General features: G+C 37.1%; 2 protein-coding genes across 12 annotated transcripts in view; one reads left to right on the top strand and one right to left on the bottom strand.

Annotated features, from left to right (window-relative positions):
* Nucleotides 1-111: 111 nt before the first annotated feature.
* LOC113677763 (neuronal acetylcholine receptor subunit alpha-10) lies at nucleotides 112-24,003 on the bottom strand. 11 transcript variants are annotated; one of them, XM_089203344.1, is made up of 6 exons: nucleotides 23,888-24,003; nucleotides 6,506-6,615; nucleotides 4,670-4,809; nucleotides 3,420-3,464; nucleotides 3,086-3,195; nucleotides 112-2,708 (listed from the first exon to the last, which is right to left on the bottom strand). In XM_089203344.1, the coding sequence occupies exons 2-6, from the start codon at nucleotides 6,579-6,581 to the stop codon at nucleotides 1,595-1,597; spliced, it is 1,485 nt and encodes a 494-aa protein (XP_089059470.1). In that variant the 5' UTR covers nucleotides 6,582-6,615; nucleotides 23,888-24,003; the 3' UTR covers nucleotides 112-1,594. The 11 variants fall into 11 exon arrangements, with proteins under 11 accessions (XP_089059470.1, XP_027050407.2, XP_027050410.2 ...); XM_027194606.2 differs by lacking the exon at nucleotides 23,888-24,003 and adding an exon at nucleotides 18,708-19,087; XM_027194609.2 differs by lacking the exon at nucleotides 23,888-24,003 and adding an exon at nucleotides 18,713-19,059.
* Nucleotides 3,889-24,059, top strand: part of LOC113677792 (neuronal acetylcholine receptor subunit alpha-2) — a 34,686-nt gene continuing 14,515 nt past the window's right edge. Inside the window, exon 1 of the mRNA XM_089203341.1 lies at nucleotides 3,889-4,003. The gene's annotated coding sequence lies outside the window, so the exon portion shown is untranslated. The remainder of the gene's footprint in view (nucleotides 4,004-24,059) is intronic.

The raw sequence follows: 24,059 nt of genomic DNA, 5'->3' as shown, positions 1-24,059 counted from the left end.
CGCCCAACCAAGTTGACCAGTGACATCGGGGAGCGGCAGTGTAATCTATTTCGTAGTGGTCAAGGGAAAAGGGACAAACTAATGCTGATACAAGTTATCAGTTCTTGTAAATACTTAACTCACTATTTTTTTATTCTTTTCAAGACCATTTACATGGTAAGCATGCGCCACCCCTTCCGAACAAGTATTTTAGAGCGACAAGATATTTTTAACAACTCAATTACTAGAAAAATTATAACACAAAAAATACACCGAATTATATGGGATTGTGATCATTTTCAAAAGATTAAAAAAATTTTATATGGTTTACGGGTTTAATGGTCAGTTTGAACTGACCAGTAGTTTTTTTGGCGTAGCTACATATCCTTTGTAAAGGAACCGCGAATAATTTCTATGCATTTTGCACGTACAGAGCAATTTTCAGTTGTGAGTCAAAAGCAATCAGCGAGAGTGCATTGGTTTTGGTTTACTCAGCCCTGTTGTTGGTCCAGAAAATGAACGCCACCTACCAAGTAGAAACAAAACTAAAACCAAGCGCGACTTGGTCACTCGCCTTTTTCCGCGCTTCAGGCAGTTTCCTTGTTTTCAGATTTAGTTCTTATTGGTTCCTTATCCTTATGATTTTTTCCCAAATTCTGATCGGTTGTTGAGACTGTTTTCGCTGGGACTCAAGGAAACTTAACCGAAAATTGCTCTTATGTGTTCAATATGCTATCTACAACCTTCTACAACGTATTTTTCTGTTTCGCAAGCATTAAAAAGTCTCTGATAAACATTTTTTAAATGCTATTCTCTAATTATGACCTTGGCACCAACTTGGAAAGTGTTACAAATTATTAGTTTCTATATACTATACTAAGCCTTTCAACATTAAGCGCTCAATTACAATGTACCTCATCTACATTGTCCTACTAGTTGTAAATTTGAAGGTTTAGCCTAAGTCGTGTTTATGAGGCTGCACATGGCTTCTAAAGATGCCACTCAATTGCCACTCAATTATTAACTCACATTTTGTGTTTCGCCTAAATTTTTCAATTTTGTTCTGAGCAATCTGTTTTAATCTTTGCCATTCTTGTGCCCCGTTGGAACTTTATTTCTTCAATTTTTGTTATACCTTTCTGTAATTACCTTGAAAAAAAGCAGTTTTGCACAACGCCACGAAATAGGTCAAAATATAACAACATTGCTCCTTTAAAGACTTTCACTGCCAGGAGTGACCAGAGAGGACTTTCTATTTGAAATATCACAACATTTTCAGGTGGAAAGGTGATAACGGTTTTAACGCCAAAAGCTTTCAGCGCCAACTTCTTAGAGTGAAAAAGTCAAGGCACATGGTACTGAGAGGTGATATTTAGATCTTGTACGTGGAAAAGTGTACAGACTTTCCCGCGCTGCCGATAGTGCCCTTTCTTTGAGGCTATAGGCTATTCACGTTCTTACTGATATCAGTGCCTATTCTTGAAGATCAATCCACCACTCTGACTTATTCAAATCAACTGAACCCTACGAAGCTCGCAATCATCAATGGATCCGTTTACAACCATTTACTGTGGTTTGCTAACTACGTTCAATTACCAGCATCGAAGCACTAGAATCATGGAATTGAGAAGTAAAACAAAGTTGTCGATATTACAAATGCTATTAATAGGAGCCAAAAGAAGAAAGTGTCCAGCACTCTTGCTGCGAAATGCCAGTCATTCTTGTTAAACTCGTTGGCCTTAATGTCTTTTAAGTGATCGATGATGGCGTGCAAACCAAATGTTATTTCTTCTAGTTTATCTAACGAAGGACATTTCATTGGGTCTGACTGCCTCGAAGTCCCCGAGCTTACGTCAGTGATGTCGTCCCCTTGCTTATCTAACTCCAATCGACAGCTGGTCTCTTCGGTGTAGTTGCCGAACAGTTTGCTGATGTATGCACGAGGTTTGCGGTGACGAAAGTGGCTGTGCTTCGTCCTCTCGAGATGCTCCTTGCAGTGTCGTCTATCATGATGCCCTGCCGGAACAGGCTGCATTCTGAGGACTGGTGCTAGCAACTTGTACGTGATATAACGATAGAATGCCGGCATGGGTTTGCCAGGATCTTTGTGGTAAATCCTAACGATGAAACACGTGATTAGCAGGGCGAATGAAACCTCGCACATGACTGTGAATGCGAACTTCACAATCAGCGGAATCACCTCTGAAGTGCGAGGAACGTTCTCTGTGAACACCAACATGAACACTGTTAGACCCAGTAGAATAGTTATGACAAGAGAAATCCTCTCGCCTGACTCGGGTGGCAGGCTAAACGAAAACACTGTTAGCACTGCTAGTACAACACAAGGTAAGATCAGATTAGTCAGGTAGAAGAGCACCTTGCGACGAACGTGAACCTTGTACGTAACGTCAATATAGGGGTCTGGGCAGCAACTGTACTTAACAACGTTGCGTTTTGATGGCATGGCGACTAATTCCCATTCGCCGCTGATCGTGTACTTGCTCAGATCTGCTGTTGGCGCTTTATTCGTCAGATTCAAATGAACTCCTGTGTAGGTCCAGGAACCAAAGGTGAGTGGACATATTTGCTCGTCAAATGGAAAGTAGGTGATGTCGATTTTACAGATGCTTTTGATCTCAGTTGGGGCATACCAATAGTGAGTTCCGTCGCTGTATATGACCACTTTTGTGTCAAAGTTGTATATCGCTCCCGTCTGGCCAATACCAATGCTGTGGAAAACAAGATCGCAAACTTTTGTCTAAAGTAATGTATAAGCTCTATGGAATAGTGCCCAATCTCTGTGAAAACTCTGATCTTTCGATAGATTTTCACTGAGATAAAATGGAAATGGAAATGGGAACCAGAATATGAGAATTTTGTGATTTGGAAGTTCTCTTCCTGTAAATGAACGTTGGTTAATCACGATCTTTAAGCTATAAAGGAGTGATAATTGTCAGAAAGGTAGATTGGCGTAGATTTCTTGATCAACGTGGATTATGTTCCCTAAGTTTAAGGAATGTACCAACCTGGTCATTTAACCTCTGTCGAAAAGAGTGAAATGACGTAGCATACTGGCCATTAAGTTGGCATTAGGCTGCGTACTCACTTGTTGTATAAGACGAGATCTGGCTTCCAAACCAACTTTGGATCTACGTTGATAACACTAATGTTATTGTATTTGTCTGGCTTCCATGCAAGGAAAGGATTATTCCATTTCTAACAAAATCAAGTAAAAGAGCATCGGGAATTACCTATCAGTCAAGCAATTGATGGCAGAAGGACTAGGGTCCAACTCCCAATTTCTATGGCTATTTTATCATACATAATTGGGCATCACAATCATCTACATACGAACTAACAAAATGAAGTCAGCTCATTCGCATGGGATCCGAGGAAATACAATATTTAACGAGATATTTCAAGAAGTGGATGAGGCTTACCTGGCGAATCCATATCTTGCTTGATAATATTTGATCCTTGCCGTCCTTGTGTTAAATAAATACAACAAAATATCATTCCTAAGCGATTTTGGCCGCACTTATGATTGTCTCATCGACCTTACTTTTTTAGCTTAGGGTAGAATATTTCACATCCAGTTTCTTTACTTTGATTTCCAGATATTTCAATGAGAGAAAGTTCAGAGAAACATTTTGTACTTCAGATTTTTGATTGGGAACAAGTGATTCACAACGATCGTAGGCGTTACGTAATCTTTGCTTCTGGTGCATTTAAATATGATCTGTGTGCGTGAAACTTTAGAGGGTATGTTGGTAATTTTTGGTGTTCTGATTTATTGAGCCTCATAGAATTTTTTTCAACTTTGGGGAAACTTATACTCGGCATTCTTTCTTAAAGAAAATTTAGGACTCATTACTTAAGTAATGAAATTCCTTTTCCACATGTGACGATTTAATTGTTTGCTCTCTATCATTCTTCAAGAGATGGATGTTTGAGATATGGAATTCATGAAGCTTTTGAAATCTTCGTGTTATAGCTTGCAAGGGATTTGATAACAAACGCGATGGTAGGTATATAGACATTAACAATCATTTGTCAATTGCGGATCACTCCTGTAAATTACCACAAATAGAACGCTTCATCACCCGAAACAAAACTTAATGTAAATCACCTAATTGGTAAGCTACCGAGGGGTTAGTTGCAACACGGTAGCGGAGATTTCCAGGAGCCATTCGTGTATCTATAATCTCCTCAACTTTTACTGAAATTTCTAAAAGTGATGTTTGTGCCATTTAGCAACAGGTGCATGTTGTTTTGCAATCTTTTCTGCTTTCTTAGTAATGAGTGACTTGTGATACATCTATAGTGCACTCATATATAACTGCTACAATACAATCGTTATCCTTGGTATTTTGACTAAAGTTGACAGCATAATGGACATTGTTTCTTCAAAGAATTCCATCGTTTTCATTGTTGTATAAATTTGTTTAACATGATTGTGTTAGGCTCACTTTGCAAATATCTATTGACAATCTGCCGGTTTACTTTTCAAAGATAGCAGCTGGGGGTAAAGTATTTGTCGTCGCCAATTTCTAGGTCAGTCTCTGCTAACAATGATTAAATAATTTCGGCTTTACAAAGTATGTGCTTGTCCATCTGGCAAAAGAGCCTATTTAGCTAATGAGGTATTTTTTATAAGAGATTCAAACCCAAAGTGTTTGTACGTTCTTACCAACTCGACAAGCTGGCTAAAAGCCACGTCTAACTCCACATCCACTGCTGTGCTTTTGTTGAATACAGGGCGGGAGTCCTTGTTGTAGTCTCTGAAAAGGTCTCGCATCAACATGTGTTCGTAATCCTTTTCGTGGTTTCCTAGAGATATTTAAAAAGTAAGACTTAGACAATACAGTTAGAGCTAGTAGTTATGAATCTGTGATCCTAAGGTATTTTAGTAAACATGTTTTCACTGCTTGTGAGAGAGCAATTTCTTTGAACATTGCTGATAACCAATTCTTGCTCTCTCGTGCGTGTAAGAGTGATGAGTGTTAGTTATAAGGTCTTCTACACCCTCTCGACAATGATATAAAGGCTCGGTTATTTGCTGACATATAAAATGTGTCAACTTACATTATTGTTGATACATTCAAAGCTTAAACAACTATTATGAGAACAAGTTGGGCCAGCAGATGAAACAAGTGTCAATAAGCGTATGTACATAAACATTGACATTTATAACTTGTCTTTAACGGGTTACACTCATCCAGTTACAATTACGACGTCAAAGTTAGGTGATATTTGGTTACTCAGTGGGATTGTCTCGAGTCTCACTCTAACAATTCGCATCAAGTGATTTTTTCAAGTTTCCAGCTGATCACGCGAAAGTCACTATGAATAAGTTTAGTGATATAATGATAACAACAGCTACAAATGTTGATGATCTATGACTAATTATGATTGAAAGTAGAAGATGTTGGAATTGACATAAAGGAGAAAGTGAAGCATAGAGGAGATTAGTGTTAAGGTAGCAGTGACAAAGAGTATACATTGTTTTCTTCTTGGGTTCAAATTGGTTTTCACTCACTCACTCATGCCGATGTGAAACGGAAGGTTTGGAATAAAAAGCAAGAAAGTATTGCTGAAAACCCGGAGAGAATGAGAACGAGACAATGCGGCTTTAAAGTAAAATCACTAAGGATCTCGAAAAGCGTAGCAGATGGTTCCCAGTTTGAATTCTTGGATGGCTGAATCATCTTGGTGTGGATATTGTTTTGTTGCAACAAATGTGGCCAATCAAACATTCTTGGAATATCCTAGAATTTTTAAGTAATGAATTTCATTCAGTCGAAAAAAATGCTTTAAAAAAGTGACTTTTATAGTAAGTACAGCTTAATGGCTATTCTATCTCTCGCAAACGTGTCATTACGTTTCGTCTGGTCATTCCGGCTTTTCCCTTTGACTTTTGGCACACTCCAACAGTTATTGTTTCAAGTTCAAAGAAGCTGGTTGAAAGAAACCGGAACAAATAGTGATACCATCAAGTGTTGAACAACATTTCAGTCAAAAGTGATAACTTAAGCTGCAGTAACTTGTACCATGCAGCACCGAATGCCACAAACTGAAATTAGTTCACTGGGTTTCCAAAAGTTCACGTCTCAGTCATGGAGGAGGAGCGTAGATGATTTTAGAACGGTTGTAGCGTTGTACTGTTGCGTTAACTTATTCAAGAGTCCCTTCCCGCTTATTAGCACTGTCAACTAATATACACTTTGTTCTTATTAGCTAGCTGTAGACGGAGCTGGTTTGTATAATTTTCTTTCTATATTCTCAGTTTCCTCTCCGGAGTTGCTGGCTATCACTGAAATCGCTGAAATGACGAGTTAAAATAACTTGACAGTTTAATGATCAATGTTAATTTTATATCATGGCTGTGAAGTTGCCGTTTATAACGGATTAAGGCATGCAAAATAAACGTAAGCACGCGGAGTGCATAGAAAGAAGGACAATTAAACGCAGTGTCCATTCTCTGTGGTTTAGAGAAAGAAATGATATAACAAACAACTTTGTTTACCTTGAGCACAACCACTGTTAATGGCTTCTAAGATCAATAACAGTCCCAAATAGAGCTTTCTTAAGGTGACGTCCATCCTTTGGCAATGGTCAGGGGTGCGTCAGCGCTGTCTGCAAAACATCGAGCACACAAGGCCTTAAACTCGATGGTACGATATTTGCGGTGTCATGCGTGGCTACTCAAATACTTTAGGCGATGTGGTAATTGCTCGAATATCACTGGAATCTCTTAAAGATAGCCGCTACAAACAAATGTCATCAGTCTCATCTAAGATTGATAGGATCCTTTGAATATTACGTCAAAAATTGGGCAGTAATTAAAATGAAATGAGCCGAGTTTGCGACGGTTCGCTTAATACTAATTAGTAATGGTACGTAAGGGAGGCGTGAACAGTAGTTAAATCACCGTTATTATCGCTTTTAAATCATGGGTTGCCGTAAAGGTGTAACTGAAGGCTTTAAGAGGTCAAAATATTGCAGTAAACTTGTGTACAATTTGGCCTTACCACAAGTTAATGAAATAACACCAACAGACTGTGAATCCTTTGCATGTCCAAGTGTACAAAAATGTGTGTACAGAACGAAGTTTCTCTTTTTAAACAACGTGATAGTTTAACATATACTAGTTAATTCACTGCGTGTTGTTTATGGAGATTAAGTTTGAATTTGAACCGTTTACAGTGTACTTCATACTCTCAGCCTAAATGTTGGAATCTAACTTATAATAAAACACTGAAAAAGAAAAGATTCAGTAGGTCGAAGTGAATTTCGACGCTTACTTCGTGGTAAATAATTATTTGTTCGGAGTCGAGCTCAACTGTAATGAAATGACCCTTTTGTCAATCGCAAAGCCGTTGCCAATGGCTTTTGTTTCCATAATCTATTTTCAATGGATCATGGTTTGTGCTCCTTGTAAATGAAAATGCATTTGCTTTTTACCGGCGTAGCTTAAAGACCGCCTCGAATATCCCTTTCAAGTCTTGCCTTAATCATGTGAAGGTCTAACAATCCTTGTTGGATCCAGGTTCGCTTCTAGATTTCCTAGGCACGATTACGTAACGTCTCCGCATCTCTTTGAGGCTTTTTCATTGTTACCAAGCCTAAAGAAGGGATGTCCACATTCGGTGGGAGCCGTGGATCCCATTGAATTTTCACATTTTTGTTTACTGTACATCAACTGCTACCATTGTTTTCAAAGGAGCTTCTAGTTACTAGGCTTATATGCGTTTCACAAGTTACTTGGATTTTGTAAGGATTGCATTGTAACTTCTATTGAATGTCAATAAAGCATTCAAGTAAATTTGCAAGGCTGACTTTATTTGGTGACCTTAATTAAATGCACAGAGGCCGGAAAAAAACTTTGCACCTTACATTTGTTTTAGGTGAATTAGTTACAAATGTACAAAATCCTATTGAAAGGTTCTTTAACATAGATAGATAAAGTAAATTCAGTAGGTAGACATGGTATTTGGTTCAATCTTGTGAATTTGACTCTCGAACGCGTATCGTGCTTGGGTTACCCCTTCACATCGACGCGAAAAAAAAAATTAACCGTAAATTGGTTATCCCAAGGATACATGGACATCTTTTGAGTTAGTAGCAAACAGAAAATTGAAGCTTGGCCAAAAGACCTTACCATAGCCTACATCATGCCATCAGTTGTTGAAACTAATCCTTGTGCAGTTTCTCAATTTCCTTGTATTTTGTGGTAACATTGAATGCTTTTGAAAATTATGTTAAATCGCTGGACGTCCACCAAAAATGATTTTGTAGACCACAACGTAAACTGACTTACGACGTAATCTCTGCAAATGAAATGTTACTTTCTAATTGACTTTTTTTTGACACGCCTGTGTTTTTTTTTAATTGTCGAGCAGTTCCACTGTTTGCAAAGTTCGAAACTGGGGAATGATGTTACTTGGTTAGCCGTAAAATCGAAACATGCTTTCATTCCTGCAACATACACTTAGGGATTAAATTGAATTTTCGGGCGAAATGGGTCAAGAGTTATGAATTGTGTTGAGTATTTGAAAAGAAATGGCTTTTAAAATTGAACAATAGGCTTAATCTAGCTACATTTTCAGTGAAAATCCTCTGGGTTTTTCAGCTTGAGGCAACGCAAGCACTGCCTTTTAAAGGGCGCCATGAACAGTCTGCGGTCTATGTTACAGCCCGTGTTTGATGGCTTCAGTCAAACAGAAAAGGCCCGAGTCGGGGTGAACTTGCTCACAAATCCGAGAGAAAAATGTGGCATATCTGTATTCTGCTTAAAAGCTAGTCGGCAGACGAACAGAATAAGCTGAGGAACATATTATTATTCAATGGATGTCTGCGTGGTTTTTTAACGCTTCCGGAAATGATTGAAAAACTAAATTGATTTATTCTCGATTAGGTCTCTGCCAAAATTCAAAGAAATTTGAAAATCCCTCTTCTTTTAAATGACGACGATTCACTGATTCTTGGGCGTCAAATTTCTAGATTTCTGAATGCTCCTTGTCAAATGCTTATTTTTTCTCAAAAAAGTTATGGCAGAAATATTCATTCATTAGCCTCCAACTCGACCATCAATTACCGCCATACTTTTTGGCTAGCTTGTCAGATTTGATTTGAAAGAACTTTGCATCCATATTATAATATCCTCTGTTGTAATTAAATAATGTTTGCTTCGAAAAAATTTGCCTTTATTGGATTAGCTCAGTGAATTTCTTTTTTTTACAATTAAAATACGTATGCTTACTTTTCAGTACTGTAATTTACAAATTTTGTCCAGTTTCTGATGACAACAATATCAACATGAATTATGCTGAAAACTAAAAGAATTAAAAAAATTTATTGAAACTAGCGTGTTCACCCAGTTGGCGTTTTTCGTTTCGATAGACAACACAGCACTCTAGGCTTTTTCGCACAGACTCCCATGTTCACTGCTATATTAGAGCTCAGCTAGCATTCCAAACTGATTAGAAGAGAGCGATTGCTATTTTTTTGCTAAAAAAAAGGGTCTGCTCAGGATCCTCGACCAGAATAAATTTAATAGGATTAGCTGTTAAACAAACGTAGAACATATTTTGTCACAGGTCAGCTTGAATTGCTTGCTTTTCTACCAACCTGCTAACCTTGTTGATATTCGCCTCTGGCTTGAATACCAACCCTTCCTGTGATAATGAATCACCGCGTTGCATTCATTTGATTCAACTAAATGGAAGATGCGAGAAGTGAATTGTACAATTCTAGCCATCCTTTAACAAGGTGAACAGTTTTCGAGTGACTAGAGAGTAAAACATGACCGAGTGAAGCCCTATTTTACAGAATCAAATGATACGTGGTTAAGCAGTTCCTTACGAGCTGCAAATGCTCGTCTGTTTGTTTGGCCAATAAACACCAAATGAAACTTGAGAAAATGCTAATTACCAAGTTGCCAGGGCTATTTTTTACATTTGGTAAAAATCACTTGTGTAATAAAACAATTTCAGATGAGACATATCTTAAAATTGAATGTTTTTCCCAAAAGGCGGATCTGAAACGTCAAGGTTTAGATGGGCAAAAACATACTTTGAATAAGACCAAATCAGTCAAAATGATACAATTTTTAATTCTTGTTCTCCATATCATACTATAAAAAGAAATATACTGCTTAAGTATTTTGGGCACTTTGAAAGTAAATATCGAAAAGATGAAGATATTTATTTAAACACAAGTTTTCATATCCCTATGGATATATATATATATCTATATATATTTGCATATTTAAGTGCACGAATTATTCAGTTGAAAGAGGAACACAAAATCGGAGCAGAAGTCATCGAATATTTTTCCGGTATATCATAACAATGACGTTACAAGGAAATTGTATAAGTTTTCATTGATTGAGGTTGTGCCTACTATTTCTTAAGATATCTTAATCTCTTGTTTACAATGATTTATTTAACAAAACACTCCGTACGTGAGCCTTATGCAAATTTCAGTGACTTTGAAATAAATTTGGTTTATGTTCTCGAGATTTCCAGAGCAGATCCGCATTTTAAAGAAAATGAAATCAGACATTCACGAAAATCACCCGTGAATAATCTGTGATGGGATTTAAGTTACTTTGGATTACTTGTGGAAAAAGAACAAAACCGCGTTATCTTTGGAAAAATGACAAGGATCAGAAAAATTGAAAAATGAAAAATCTAATTGCTCAATAATAGCTGTCTCCCAGGAATTCTGTCACTTTCTTTAGAAACTTTGTTTGAAATATATATGACTAGTTTTTTCAATGAAGAATTCATAGTTTTCACGTTGACTTTTCTCACGACATGGTTAGTGCGGTATGGCGGCAAATATGCGCAAACAGGAGTTAATTCCTTTGCGTTGATTATTCGTTCCAAAAACTCAACATTCACAATGTACAGACTCATGATGAATCTTAGCGATGTCAGATTAAGAATATACAACTCGAACAGTGGCGAAATTTTGCTGGACAGCTTCGAAGGCGAATATTGTTTGTCGTTGAAAAATCAAAAAATCCAATTAACACCGTATCAGTTTTAGAACAGTCAAACAATAAACTGCACAAGTAGCATGGACGACAACATGCCGGCCTTTTTTTCTCTGCTTTCTTAATTGTTACTGTTTCTGTTCAATGATGTTCTGCCTGCTACAACAGACCAACCCTTGGTTGATAGCACCATCAAAAGCCATCAATGAGTGCTTCAATAATATCTTCAACCAGCCAATTATTCAATTGCATATCTGCAATGTTTACATAAGGTAGCCTAAATTGTAAACAGAATGATTTGATAAATAAGGGTCTCTTAATATTACTAAATTTATCTATTCTCGTTTTATTTCTGCATGTAGTAATACGACATGAGAGTCAAAATGATAATTTGAACGGAAGAATATTGGAAAACATGATACATCAGAACTGTCGTCTTAGCTAAACGTTTCACTTCCCAAGATAGCATACACTGCTATGCGAAGACGGACTTAAAATCTTAATTTTGAGAGTGTGGTTTGAAACGAAACAGTTTTCCCTTGTGTATAACTTTCTCAATTTTTTCGCCTACTCACCAGGCCATAATTTGATAATCCAAGATGTAATTGCTTTTTGGTCACTTGTGGGAGTCAGTGTTAATATTTTAAAGCAGGTAGTTTTCTGAAATGATCATCGTGGTGTTTTTTTTTTTCCATGCATTTTCAGAGGTCTCGAACTGATTATATCAGCCGTTTTTTTTGCTGCTGCTAATTTTGTTTTCTTCGTTCCTGTTTGTAATTCAGTTGTCATGGGAAATGTTTTATGAAAAGACATCAAGGTGAAGTTCATGCTTTGTCTGAATGAAATGGAAAAAGGATTCGATGACGTTGGTTCTATAAAATCCTTCTTAAACCCTTTCTAAAATCCTTAAAACCACGTTTTAACAAAAATTAAACAAAGTAGTAGGAGTGCTTTTAGTAAGATTAGACAAGTTATTCGTTTTTGTTGTCCAATAAATATTTAAATTTAGCGTGGTGGGAGAATAAAATTTGTTCATGCTACGAGATCATTTTCCTTACCGCAGGTGTGTACGCATGAACTTTACTCCTCTGGCGAATTTGACATCAAGTTAGCAAGGATTCGTCATCGTCATTTGTCTAGAAAACTTGAAATTACATCTTCTGCCGAAACCATGAAACAGTGAAAGTTTCAGCCCACTCATTTATTAATATTTTTTGGCAAAGGAAATGAGTCGTGTGACGCAAATTATTTCGCAATTATTTGGTATTCCGACGCAACAGAACCAAAAATTAACTCATTCGTGGGAAGAAGTTCCGGTGTGTACAATTATTTGAAGCGGATTGTGAAAGTGGCACACTCTCAATTACGGGCAGGCCCGCCAGTACACGTAAGGTGACCCACTGCTTCTTACCTTAGTTCAGTGCTGCAAGCTCGTTTTTCTACAACTGTCAGGTTGAAGATATACTAGATATGCTTTTTGGAACTATCTTTTTCACTTCTTTTGTCAACAAATTAATTTCTAGTTTTTAGTTTATTTTCTTTCTTCTTTTTTTTTCTATTTTTTTTTCAACCAACTAGTTGACTTATTCTCCCACTTAAACGACTAATGAATGATATAAATGGTTTGATTGGTTAATTCATAATCAGAGACATGTTGCTTCATATTTGTGTACTTCTGAGTCAATTTTCTCCTCAGTCTAGTTTGATGTTAGTGACAACGAATTTGAAACAAGTAAATAAACAAGAAAGAAAATTTGAAGGGGATAAGTTTAAGATTTAAGAGTAACCTTGTTACCCAGCTGAGAGACGAATAATGCTCTACGACTCAAATTATTGACTATGAGGGATTTTTAAAGTGTTTTGAATTAGTATCAATTATTTGTTTCCACCATCATCTCAGCAGATTCAATAATTTATGCAAAAACACGTTGTACAGGTGTCAGTTTTAAACGAATATTATAGTGTACATCAGTGAGCGCCCTATGCACGCAGCGAAGAATTTGGTCTATGTTCACAGCTTGTGTTGAACAAATATATTTTGCCAGCGGCTCTCCTCAAAATTAATACCCCAGTAAGATTACCTGATTGATACCAGATATGTGTCAACTTTTAGGTAGCCATCGCGACAAAGATGATTCCATGAAGAATGCTTTAAAATATAGAATTACTATTTTTTTTCTCTGCAAATTTGTTATTTTAAAAGTTTTGGTCTGCTATACTGATCACATTGCAGTTTTTAAGGGGTTGCATGGTAACAAGACCAAAAATAACCTGTCATTCTCTAGATGGCTATCGGTTCAATTCATCAAGCACATCAAATTTAAATAAAATTCGATCAAACCATGAACCATCGTTGAATTTATACTTTGTGCCCCATCCTGTGTATAATAACTAGTGTCTGTCGGTCCTGTTTAAAACGCTTATCAACGAGTAACTGTTTTAAACACTAAAAAATATCTTTTCATTTCCGAAATCACTTGACTTCAAACTATTCTATGAATCCGTGATAACACAACGAAACACTATGGCTCGCTTCGTATTTAATTCTAACAATTATATCCGATCAAAGTTTAATTACGATCTATTGCAATTTTATAGCTATTTTGTCATTGCACCGCCTTAAAAGTCAAGGCTTTTGGTAAACAAATGTGTAAAATATAAGACATAACAAACTTCATCCACGAACGCCGATTCTAGTTTACAGAAAATGTGACCGCGAAATAACTGTAGGACGACAGATTAGTTAGCTCTAAAATCAGTTTGGAAAAGTGCAAAAGATGATCTCACTTCAATTTTACGAAACTTGTCGATTGCAGCTGCAATTGATGGGTGGAATACAGAACTTCGATGGAAAACAAAACGCAACTTACAATGGCAAGCTGTCAAAAGCAATTACATGGATGAGAAATTTTCCCTCCAGAATAGAAAACACATACCTTCTCTCAACTTTTCACAATAATGGTAATAGAAATTCACCAAGTCTTAGAGAAGAAACAATAAGCAAAGATGTGAAATTAAAACTTCGCCATTGGTGTTAATTTGAAATGAAGTAATGCATAACGCAAATTATCTCTTATTGTGTTTCACCTGATTGGCTGGTGCTGAAACGCTTTCATGACAACAGCCGAAAGCACTTCACAGTCAGTGGAAACCCTCAAGCGATTAAAACCTTGGCAGTCATAACAGTGTCTAAATGTTTGTGTTAGTATTCACTCACAGATTGGGAATTTCTCATCCTCAACGGTATTTAGAAATACACCATTGTGACAACATATTTTAGTTTATGTAAGAATAGCAGAGAAAGACTTCAATAAAATAGATATGTTGGATTTGTTTTCACTTCATTTACCACAAAAAGGACGCAAGTTTCAGTTGTTTCAGGACGTCATCTTGTCGCATGATTGAATTTATGGCTTCCTCCGGCTTAAAGTCGCTGAATTAGTTTGGCATATTCATATTTTCCAATTACTTGATATAGAGCAGGTGTAAATTCAGTGCCACAGACCGTCCTAGCCCCATTATGCTGTTTGGTTCGGAAGATATAAAACCGTTTCATAATTTCTTATTGCTGCAAGACTGCAATTACAGCGAATTTGCGTGGTTTGGAAACAATTCAATAGGGATGAATAGAAAGGAAGCTCCCAGAGTGTTATTATTAGTTTTTTTCCCTCAAAGTAAATTTGCAAGCGAACGGAAAAAGGTATCCACTAACCTTACTCAAGGGCTTTTACATTTTTTCCAGCACTCAAGGTTTTAGAAAATGGACGGAATGGCGGAAATACTTAGAGAATGTTTTGATGAAGCCAATTAACTAAGCCAATGACGTTTAAAATCAGGTTCTAAAATGGTACTTTGCAAAGAAACGTGCACCTTTTGGACACTGTCAGACCTTGAAACTAAACCCAGCTATTTTCTGCAATGTCAACTTGACTTAGATTGAAAAATTTACCCCTAGTTACCCAAGGACTTCTCCTGCCGTTAAGACTGAATACTCTTCCCGAAAAGGTCGTGTTTAAAATACTGTGGCCAGCAGTATGATCTTTTTTGATGAATCTTAACGATTATATCCATGTCAATGTACTTCCTCGATGGGAAAGGTGAACTATTTCCATATTATGATAAACTGAATCTTACACATTTTGATTGGTTTTTACGCATGGTTCATTGGAGGACAGACGCGCAGATGAGATTACCATTAACAACATTTTGCTGTTTTAACACATATGAAGTAATAGTTTCCATGTTGCCGTGGATCTGTCAGAAATAGATCACCAAAAGGTAAGAAAATCTGTGACACACTCGGCTGCGTCTTCCGCATCACTTTTTGTTCTTACGACATTTTGACGTCATCTGTAATCGATTTCTGAACAAGGGATCCTCGGTAACATAGGATCTATTTGTTGATTCGTACTTGATGCATTAAAATTGGATCAAAAGAGGTTTAAGGATGTATGAAATAATATTATTAGACAACGCCCGAATTAAGTGTTATGAAACACGACTGTTGAGTTATTTATGAGCACTGGCTTATGCCTCCTTACATGTTGCCAAAAGAGCGACTTGTTCAGAGGGATGAAAGTTAAATCTCTGTCACACGAAATTTAGGAAAAGTTTCGTTATGTTGTAGTGAAAACATTTACATACAAGTGGTCAATTTAAAGTGATATGCATCGAGATATTGAGCCTGACGCTACCTTGGTTACCACTTGAACCGATCTAGCTGGTGCTAAGAGTGACTTAACGGATCTTTGGACGTTTTCGATGATTCATTCAGAATCTTTGAACCTTTTTGAAAATTTATCCTAGTCTATTTTTTTTTATGTTTGAATTTTTCTTACCTCTTGGGTGTTTATCCTCTTTCAAAGAGTATGATTTAACAGTTTCACTCCGGTGTAAGACATTTTTCGCAGACGTGACACAGCTCCGTGAAAGAATTCGTGCAACAACCTCTTTTTGTCCCATTGTGGTTTTGTCATACATGCCACTGATCTACATCGTCTGACAAGACGTCAAATGACTGCTACTTATCATAGGAAATTAGACAATTCACCTCATGGTAACCGAGCAGAGTGAAAGACAGCATGTGTACAGTATGATACTTAATCATAACAGGCTAACAGAAAACGATTTTCTATGGTTTTAAGCGATATATCTGTAAGCAGTTGGTGATGGTGGTTTTTAAGCGATATATCTGTAAGCAGTTGGTGATGGTGGGTGAGTGTTTGGTTTCCTGCATTTGCATGAGAAAGAACATGGTGTAGGAGGCCACTTCACTATTTGCGGAAGACCTCAAATCATCGAGGAACTTGGAAGACAAAGAGGTACACACTACAGATATCAGATTCCGGATGTCGGCATGCTGGTGATGTTGATAGGCGGGGAAAGAACTTAACACAGATTGATTAATTTTTGAAATGAGGTTATTAAATTTCCATACATGACATGCAGGACGTGACATTGTCTGTTTTTGGAAACGTCTTCTGTTCATGAAACTCGTGGGTGCCATAAACACGGGAATAACTTTCTTTGGTACTCAACAAAACCAGTTGTCTTCCCGTTTTAGTGGTCGCTAATTTGTCGCTAAATCCTGTTACTTTCCGTTCTCTCATAGCTTCATTGAGGTCACCGTAAATTTTTTCAGGTCATATGTATTAATTTGTTTCTTGGATTTTTTTTTTGGCATTACTTACAATACAGAGTAAGAAACTTCTCCTTTGCACTGATGATCACTTTTCAAATTCAGAGCTTAGCGGTTTCGTAATTTAAGTGAGCGCAGCATACGCATGAGAAGAGGTTTATTTACTGCGGATGAAGAGGCCGGTGAAAGAGGAGGTTTTGTAAACCAATATTTCGACAGTGAATTCACAGTCGGAGTTAAGGGAGACGAGCTTTTTAACAAACAAAAAAAATATTTTAAGCGGATGTGGGATGTTATTAGACTTGTTGATTTAGTCATAATCACGTTATCGAAATTGGTTAATTGGACTCTGGCCCTTTCACAAAGGGACTTTATTTTTACTGTGGCACTCTTCTTACCGCACAAAACGGTGCAGGCCAAAGGAAAGTTAATTGGAAAGGTATTTCCCCTTTAGAAGCAGATAAAAGTACAATCTTCCACCCAACGATTGATTACAAACTCTTTAAAAGTGATTGGTAATGAAACACGAGTATTAATCTGCAGTAAGACAGTTGTCTACATTCAAGTCTGATAACTGATAGCGCGTGAAAATTGTTGTCGTTAATGAGAACGTTATCTCTGTTTGCACTCAACAGTTTATTTTACGTTTCCATCGGCAAGGAGACAGATTTTTTTGATACAATTTGACTCTAACATGTGCGCATAAGGTGTTTCAACCATTCCTCTTTGACAAGGCCTATTTGTGAGCACTAGAGTTTTTCACTGCTCTTGTGTTTGCGAAATCACCGCGAAACAGAAGCTTAGACGGTATTTAAGTCACTGCTAACCTCGCTCTTACATTAATTAAACTCGGCAAAGTGAAGAGGCGAAAATGATGCGACAATGTCGAGGAGCCTTTTAAAATTTTACTGACGATAATGTGACCGTTTATCTTTAAAAGTTAAAATCTCGTTCGCTCGTGTCACCAAGGGCAGATTATGAATTTTCGGATCTCCTAGTCGTCTCCTATCCAAAAACTGAGAAATAATGGTCGAATTAGGGAAGATGTTATTATGAGATATCAGTGCATTTTTTGGGATTTATTACTTGCACTAGCATTTGTTCAAGCAATTATCCGATTAACTCTGATAGCGGTACAACGTCTGAAATCTATATCCCGGGGGGTCTCCACCACAGAAAGCAAGGGGTGATCTTCGTAGATTCTCTAGTTTGTTATTGAGGGTAGTAATTTGTATTTCTCTCTTTATATTAACAAAATACAGGAGAATTATTTTACTTGTTCAAACCTACATCTACTATCTTCTACACCTTTTACATTGGTTAGTGCCACACCCATATTGATATCTTTTAGAATTTCTTTCAAAACTGTCGACATTCATCTCTCTTCTTCCCCCCCCCCCCCCCTCCTGGATAAAAGCTGCTTTAAACTTTCCGGATTTGTACCCAAGGAGATTCTCTCTCTGTCGACTTATAAGCAGAAGTGGTATTTCCGGCGAAGATGATTGCATGTTCCAACTCTGTAGTTATGTTGATCACGGACACGGACCAAACAGACACTTACGTCAAGTCATCTTTGCGCAAAAGCGTTTTTTGTTCACTTTCGTAAAAATCCTACGTTTGATTTTTGTCTGAAACTGAGGTGAAACATACGCGCCCAAAAATCAAATATTTATTCAAGTCTGCTTATTAATACAAACCACACACGCCGAAGACGAAGATTAGTGACAAAGAGTAAGGCTGATCATTTTTTTTTCTTGTTAGCTACGACCCTTTTCTTTATGTATATTCACGTTGTGGAGAGGCCGAGACTAAATTTGCGCGCGGACTCGATACAATTTCTTAATACTAATCAAAGGTTGCTTATTCACACACGACCGATCAGCGTTAAAAACAAGGAACATATTTGCCACTTAAACGGCATTGCTCTGTCCTTCTAAACGTACTATAAATGACGAACAGGGAAAATAAATCAAAAGATGTGTGTTTCTCTCCAAGCTAGCTTTTCAAAACGGGCGTTAATTTTGCTGTCGAAGTCTAAACCTCGGTACACCATTTCATGAGCTTTGTTTTAGTCTAATACGCACTTACTTCACCTCTAAATGGCCAAAGCAAACTCCTTCTCGTAGTATCCTTTATCCGTGAGTATTTCCAAGCGTTCCTATATCGTTGGCTCTGTACTTTCTTGCCTGCGTGTACACGTCTGCGTAATCTGCGTCAACTATTGTCGCTTTTCTTTTAACTGCTCAATTTGACGCCAGCTATCGATGATGTAATCACAACGGTCAGACGTTATCAGTTCGCGGTTCGCGGCGCGGATGACATTTTTCATATTATGGAGAAAATCTTCTTCATATTCTTCAGCTTCATTTTCTGGCGTAATGTAATGAAAGGCGACAATATAACGGAAAAAATCGCATGTGTCTCTCCTTTTTTCCCCTATGGATCAAACAGGAAGGAACAGAAATGGCATGCGCTTCTCCCATGCACGTGTTTTAATCGCTCTTTGTAAATCCTGCCTTATTGTATTGTTGTAACGTGCAAAGCCTTACGGTATAGTCCGGTAGATAAACAACTGTGAACTTTGTCTTTACAATTATTATGGATGAATGTCGCGGCCCACGCTCATGTTGTGATAACTGCTGTGTTCTATCTTTGGAAACTTGTCGTTGTTTCCATTATTTTTTTCTATTTACTTTTTTTTTTATACTTTTTTGTATTCTTTTTCGTTTTTCTCTTGAGGAATTAAACATGTCACTTAGAGTATACATAGAATTATACTCTGGAATTCGTAAATGTTTAGGAAAATTACTCCAAGACGTTAACCACAACGGAAATTACTTAAAATTGGCAAAGAAGCGGTGGACGCGTATGTATAGAAATCGGAAGGAAAAACGAAAAATTTGTGAATAACAGGAAAGCTTGCAAAGCCTTATTTACCAGTGGGATATACCCGCCGATATACTGATACAGCCAAAATGCGTTTATTTGGCAAATTGTAGACCAGATAATGAAAATTCCATAGGAGACCTTTAAGAAGGATTAGGGCAGGGCCATGTCGAAGTCCTTGCATAATTAAAGTGTTCCTGTTTAGATAACCTTAAGTCTTTCTACCCTATCGTGGTACGTGGAAGATGGCGCCCTTCCTGCTGGATTTTAATCTAATCACAGAATACAGATTAAGACTCAACTAGCATAGGTGTTAACTTCAGGAGGCATATTTTGGCCCAGTAGCATCAAGCTGCGATGATTTTATCCTTCCCAATCAAAAAAGGTTCTCGAATTGCGTGGAATTCTTGAATTTTTTCTTTGCTTGGTCATCATAAGTTTGGTGGGCTACACTGTTTTGACCTCATTTTTCCTATGTGGTAATCTCTCGTAAGCGGAACAGGTTCTTATGTGCAGACCACCAGGAACGGATTCTTAAAGTACTATGAAAAAAGATGATTTTCCGTCCACTCACAGACGACGCATTCTGTTCAAAACACATCCTCGAGCCTCAATTAATGAACGTGTGCCAGTTTAACCTTTTCCTATGAGATGCCAATCTAATTTAGTAAGAAATTTTTTAGAGAGTAATAGTTACACAAAACATCACTCATTTAATAACTTGAAGACAAAGAAACTTTCAACCCAAGCTTCATTTAATTAGCCACACCAGTTATGAGAAGTTCTATTGCCAAGGCTCTGTTGCGTCAGAGTCGGAAATGAAAAAAGAAAAAAAAGAGAGAAAATACGTATTGATTGGTTGGACATTCTCCCTCGTGAACAAATTGGTTATTGGTATGAGAGTCTTCAAATGTCGCTCAATCTTCAAATGCTAAACAAATGTTCAAAATATGTACTGGCTATCGAGGGTCACAGTCGAGTTTGTAGAGGGAGATGAAATTAATTCGATGTGGAAGATAAATCCAATTTCTTTTATTGTTCTTGTTGTGATAGGCGACTAAAAATGCAAGCCGAGAATCTAAGTTCTCGATAAAATGTCTTTAACCTCTTGTTATCATGGTGTTAAATCGCAGCTTTTGAATTTAAAATACGTCTCTGCAGCTAAACCAAGATTAAGCCAATTCTTTTAATTGCTGGTGATGTAGATGTGTAATAAGTATCTCAGCGATATGATTTGTTCTGTATCCTAAATAGGTAATTAGAATTACCGTGCCTGTAATGAGGCATTGTGAGAAAAGGGAACCAATTAAAAGAAATGATTCGGAAGCCGGTTAAAATACACAGATTCAGTTCAATAAGTATCCACTTCCTCTCATGTGTTATGACATGTTAAAGGCGAAAATAGTGATTGTTGTGAGTTATAAGTACTTTTCGATAATGTTAAGAGATTTGCCATGTGTAGTGTAATGTGGTGTCACCTCCCTCGTGCAGAAAGTGGTGCAAATTCCTTGTCACATCTGGGACTTTTGTGATCGTGAGATCAAATAAACTTACGTAATATGAGGTTGTCATGCGTGGAAGTCTAACTTTATTTGCGCTTTATATTTCTTTATCAACTTTTTGCAATTATGATTAGAAAATGAACAGAAAGACTTTGATTAGATTGTATTCAACAAATTGTACCTATGTGACAATGTAATTTTAATTGAAAAAGGGCACACGAGCACATTACAAAGAGTCTCGCCGTAAGAGCTGTTTTGAAACGAGTAAGCCACGATTTATCAAATACCTTGACTAAGTTCTCTAATCTAAGTTTTCTTGTTTTACAAGATAATACTTGCGAAAGAAAAATCCTTGAAAGGTAGATTTTCTTTCTACATTACATGAAAACTTCACTTGTCCACCTTGATGAGATGAAATCACTCGAAAACGATTGAACCTGACCCTTCAGATACCAAAACAAATGCCACTTAAGACACCGACCGCGCTGGAAAGCTGCCGCATATGAAAGCTATCGCAGAGACAATTTTACAATATGTATTGGAGTTTTCATTTGGTGTGACAGCAAGAGAATGTGATCTGATTCTCTTGGCGATAATCATGATGAACATAAGTATCGTATAGATTTAGTCGTATGTGGATCTTTCATTGTACGGATTTTGGTACTACCTGAGGAACTTACGGAAAACATTTGGTTACCTCATGGTAACTTATGGATAATTGCAACTAAAAGGTTATCGTAGATGTGCTTTATTTCGCTTTTGTTCATTTTATGAGCCACAGGGGCATAACAGAGAAGAAATGAGATATCAGTTTGTTTAACTCGATGCCACATGTTTAAATTGCCAAAATATTACTGGAAGTAAATGAATTTCCAAATGGTGCCAACATATTGTACATCATTTCAGTTTGTGGTTCTTCGAACTTACTAAGAACAAAATTACACTTTAAAGTTTAACAAAGGCTGCGATACAGTTCGGTCTCTGCCTGCATAAATCCATAAATCTCTCGAAAACGTATCGTTGCATTTAATATACTGGCGCAAATACTTTCATAAGATGTATAAAACACGTCTCGATTTGTAAACCTTGGAAAATTCACCGGAAATTTTGGAATTATATTATTTTTAATCTCTGTCAATCATTCCCATCTTGAGACGCTCTTGTTTCCCTTCTTGTTTATTCGTACCTCTAAGGTGTTCTTTACCTTGGCAAACCACCATGGAAGTTATCTTTTCAGCCAACGATAATTTTTAATTACACAAAAAAATAACTCGAAATAAGGTGCACCAATTCCTCTAAGACTCTTCGATTTGTTTAGATCCAAATAAAAACGTGAAGATAAGGTGGTCTTTTCAAGAGGCGGAAATATTTCATCTTAACTGACTTGGAACGAAGGTCAAAGAGGTTTTGCTGCAGCACCTTTTCCTTTTGAACACCAGGAAAACTCATTTAGGGAAGGCATTTATAGGAATTTTTATGGGAGAAAGAATTCGCATTGAATGATAAATAATTTTAAGTAATTATACTTGTTGTCTAAATTCATCGTATAACATTTCTTAACCTTCGTCGTTTCTTAATCCTTAGAACAAAGACACAGATGTTACTACTCAGAGATTAAATTCAAACTGGGCGCGACAGGTAGTCTAATAAGAGGATAAGGGAACAATTTTGACTTGAGAAGTGATGAATGCAATGCAATAGTCGTTATATTTATTCGGTCGTGGACTATTTAACTTGAAGTTTACCTTCGCCTGAATTGATACAGAAGCTTTTTTTTTAAAGGAACCCAAATTAGGCTGATTCACGCACCGCCTCAACTTATAGCGCTGTTTGTGGCATTTGGATGCAGATAAATGATAAATGTTGGATGCAGCTGATACAAGTTAGATTGGGAATGTTGACTTAACCTTTACAAAGTGAAAGTGTGGTAGCCTCACTGAAAACTTTTGTCAAGCGGACCCCGCGATAAAGCGCGATATGACAGCTTAGCCTGTTACTTAAGCACTCACTCAAAAGAAGTGAAATTCGTGTTTTTGATTTTGGTATCGGCACAACTTCATCATGAGAATGTGAAGACTTGTTTCAGGATAGAAATGGGTCATCTTTAAGTTCAATGGATTTTCCCCCTCATCTAAGCTTCACATCGAAGCCAAAAAAATACAATTTAGCGAGTAATAATGAAATCGACTACGTGGAAAAACTTGATTAAAGGTCAAATGTTCCTGAATTCTTCAACCTTCAAGTTAAATCTGTCGGTTATTTGAAGAGAAATTATATGTAGGACGAAAAGACACTTCTGTTTACAAAGCGAAGAAAATCAAATGCAACAGGAAATAGTAAAACTGTACAATACGTTTTGAAAGGAAAATGTAGTCTTTCCAAAGTTAGTTCTATAAAAAAGTGCAAATACGTTTTGGACGTTTTCTTATCAAGCGATGATTTATCGTCACCGAGAGGGGATGGATAGAGAAATAGCTACTGTCGCTTTCAATAATTACATTTTTTCCGTCATGATTGTTTGATTGAAAATGTCGGCGTCTTTCGCGCCTGAATGACACGAAGTTGTTGGAAGATGGTCTACTTTTCAAGTTTTGGGTCTGACAAGGAGGACTGTCAAAAAAGGAACGAGAAGGGAAGAATCCTTTCCTTGACGTAATTTTTGGAGTACACAACACAAGATTTTTTCTCATCGGTCCAATTAATCCACTCCTTTTACGTTGAATCTTTGCATTTACGGAGACTCGGATCGAATGTCCACATTGAATAAGAAGAGTTGTATTGTGTTGTATCAAAGGAAACTTTTAAGCGCCGTTGTTAAAAAGTAAAGCTGCAAAGACACTACTTTGTACAGTTTTGTTTGTGGAGAATCAAACTGCTTACCTGCCCAACGGAGCCTTTTCGGGGATGTTTTGAAATCAGGTGGTCCCAGGTGTCGTTTCGTCGACTAGTTGTCAGTTATATATTTATAGAAGAGCCTTTGAAATAGATTCTAGACCTCCTACCAGAACTCCCCTTGTGGCTCTCAATATTCTTGTCACGCCTCTTCAAAGAA

This window comes from Pocillopora damicornis, chromosome 4 (assembly GCF_964200805.1).
Source record: "Pocillopora damicornis chromosome 4, jaPocDami1.2, whole genome shotgun sequence".
Taxonomy (NCBI): domain Eukaryota; kingdom Metazoa; phylum Cnidaria; class Anthozoa; order Scleractinia; family Pocilloporidae; genus Pocillopora; species Pocillopora damicornis.
The sequence above is the reverse complement of the archived record's forward strand: the minus strand, read 5'-3'. Positions and strand labels throughout refer to the sequence as shown.

Coding starts and splice junctions, on each gene's coding strand:
- LOC113677763 (XM_089203344.1), bottom strand. CDS start 6,581: ATGGACGTCACCTTAAGAAAGCTCTATTTGGGACTGTTATTGATCTTA. Junction 3,465..4,669: donor TTAGCCAGCTTGTCGAGTTG/GTAAGAACGTAC, acceptor ATTTAACACAAG/GACGGCAAGGATCAAATATT. Junction 2,709..3,085: donor GATCTCGTCTTATACAACAA/GTGAGTACGCAG, acceptor TGTTTTCCACAG/CATTGGTATTGGCCAGACGG.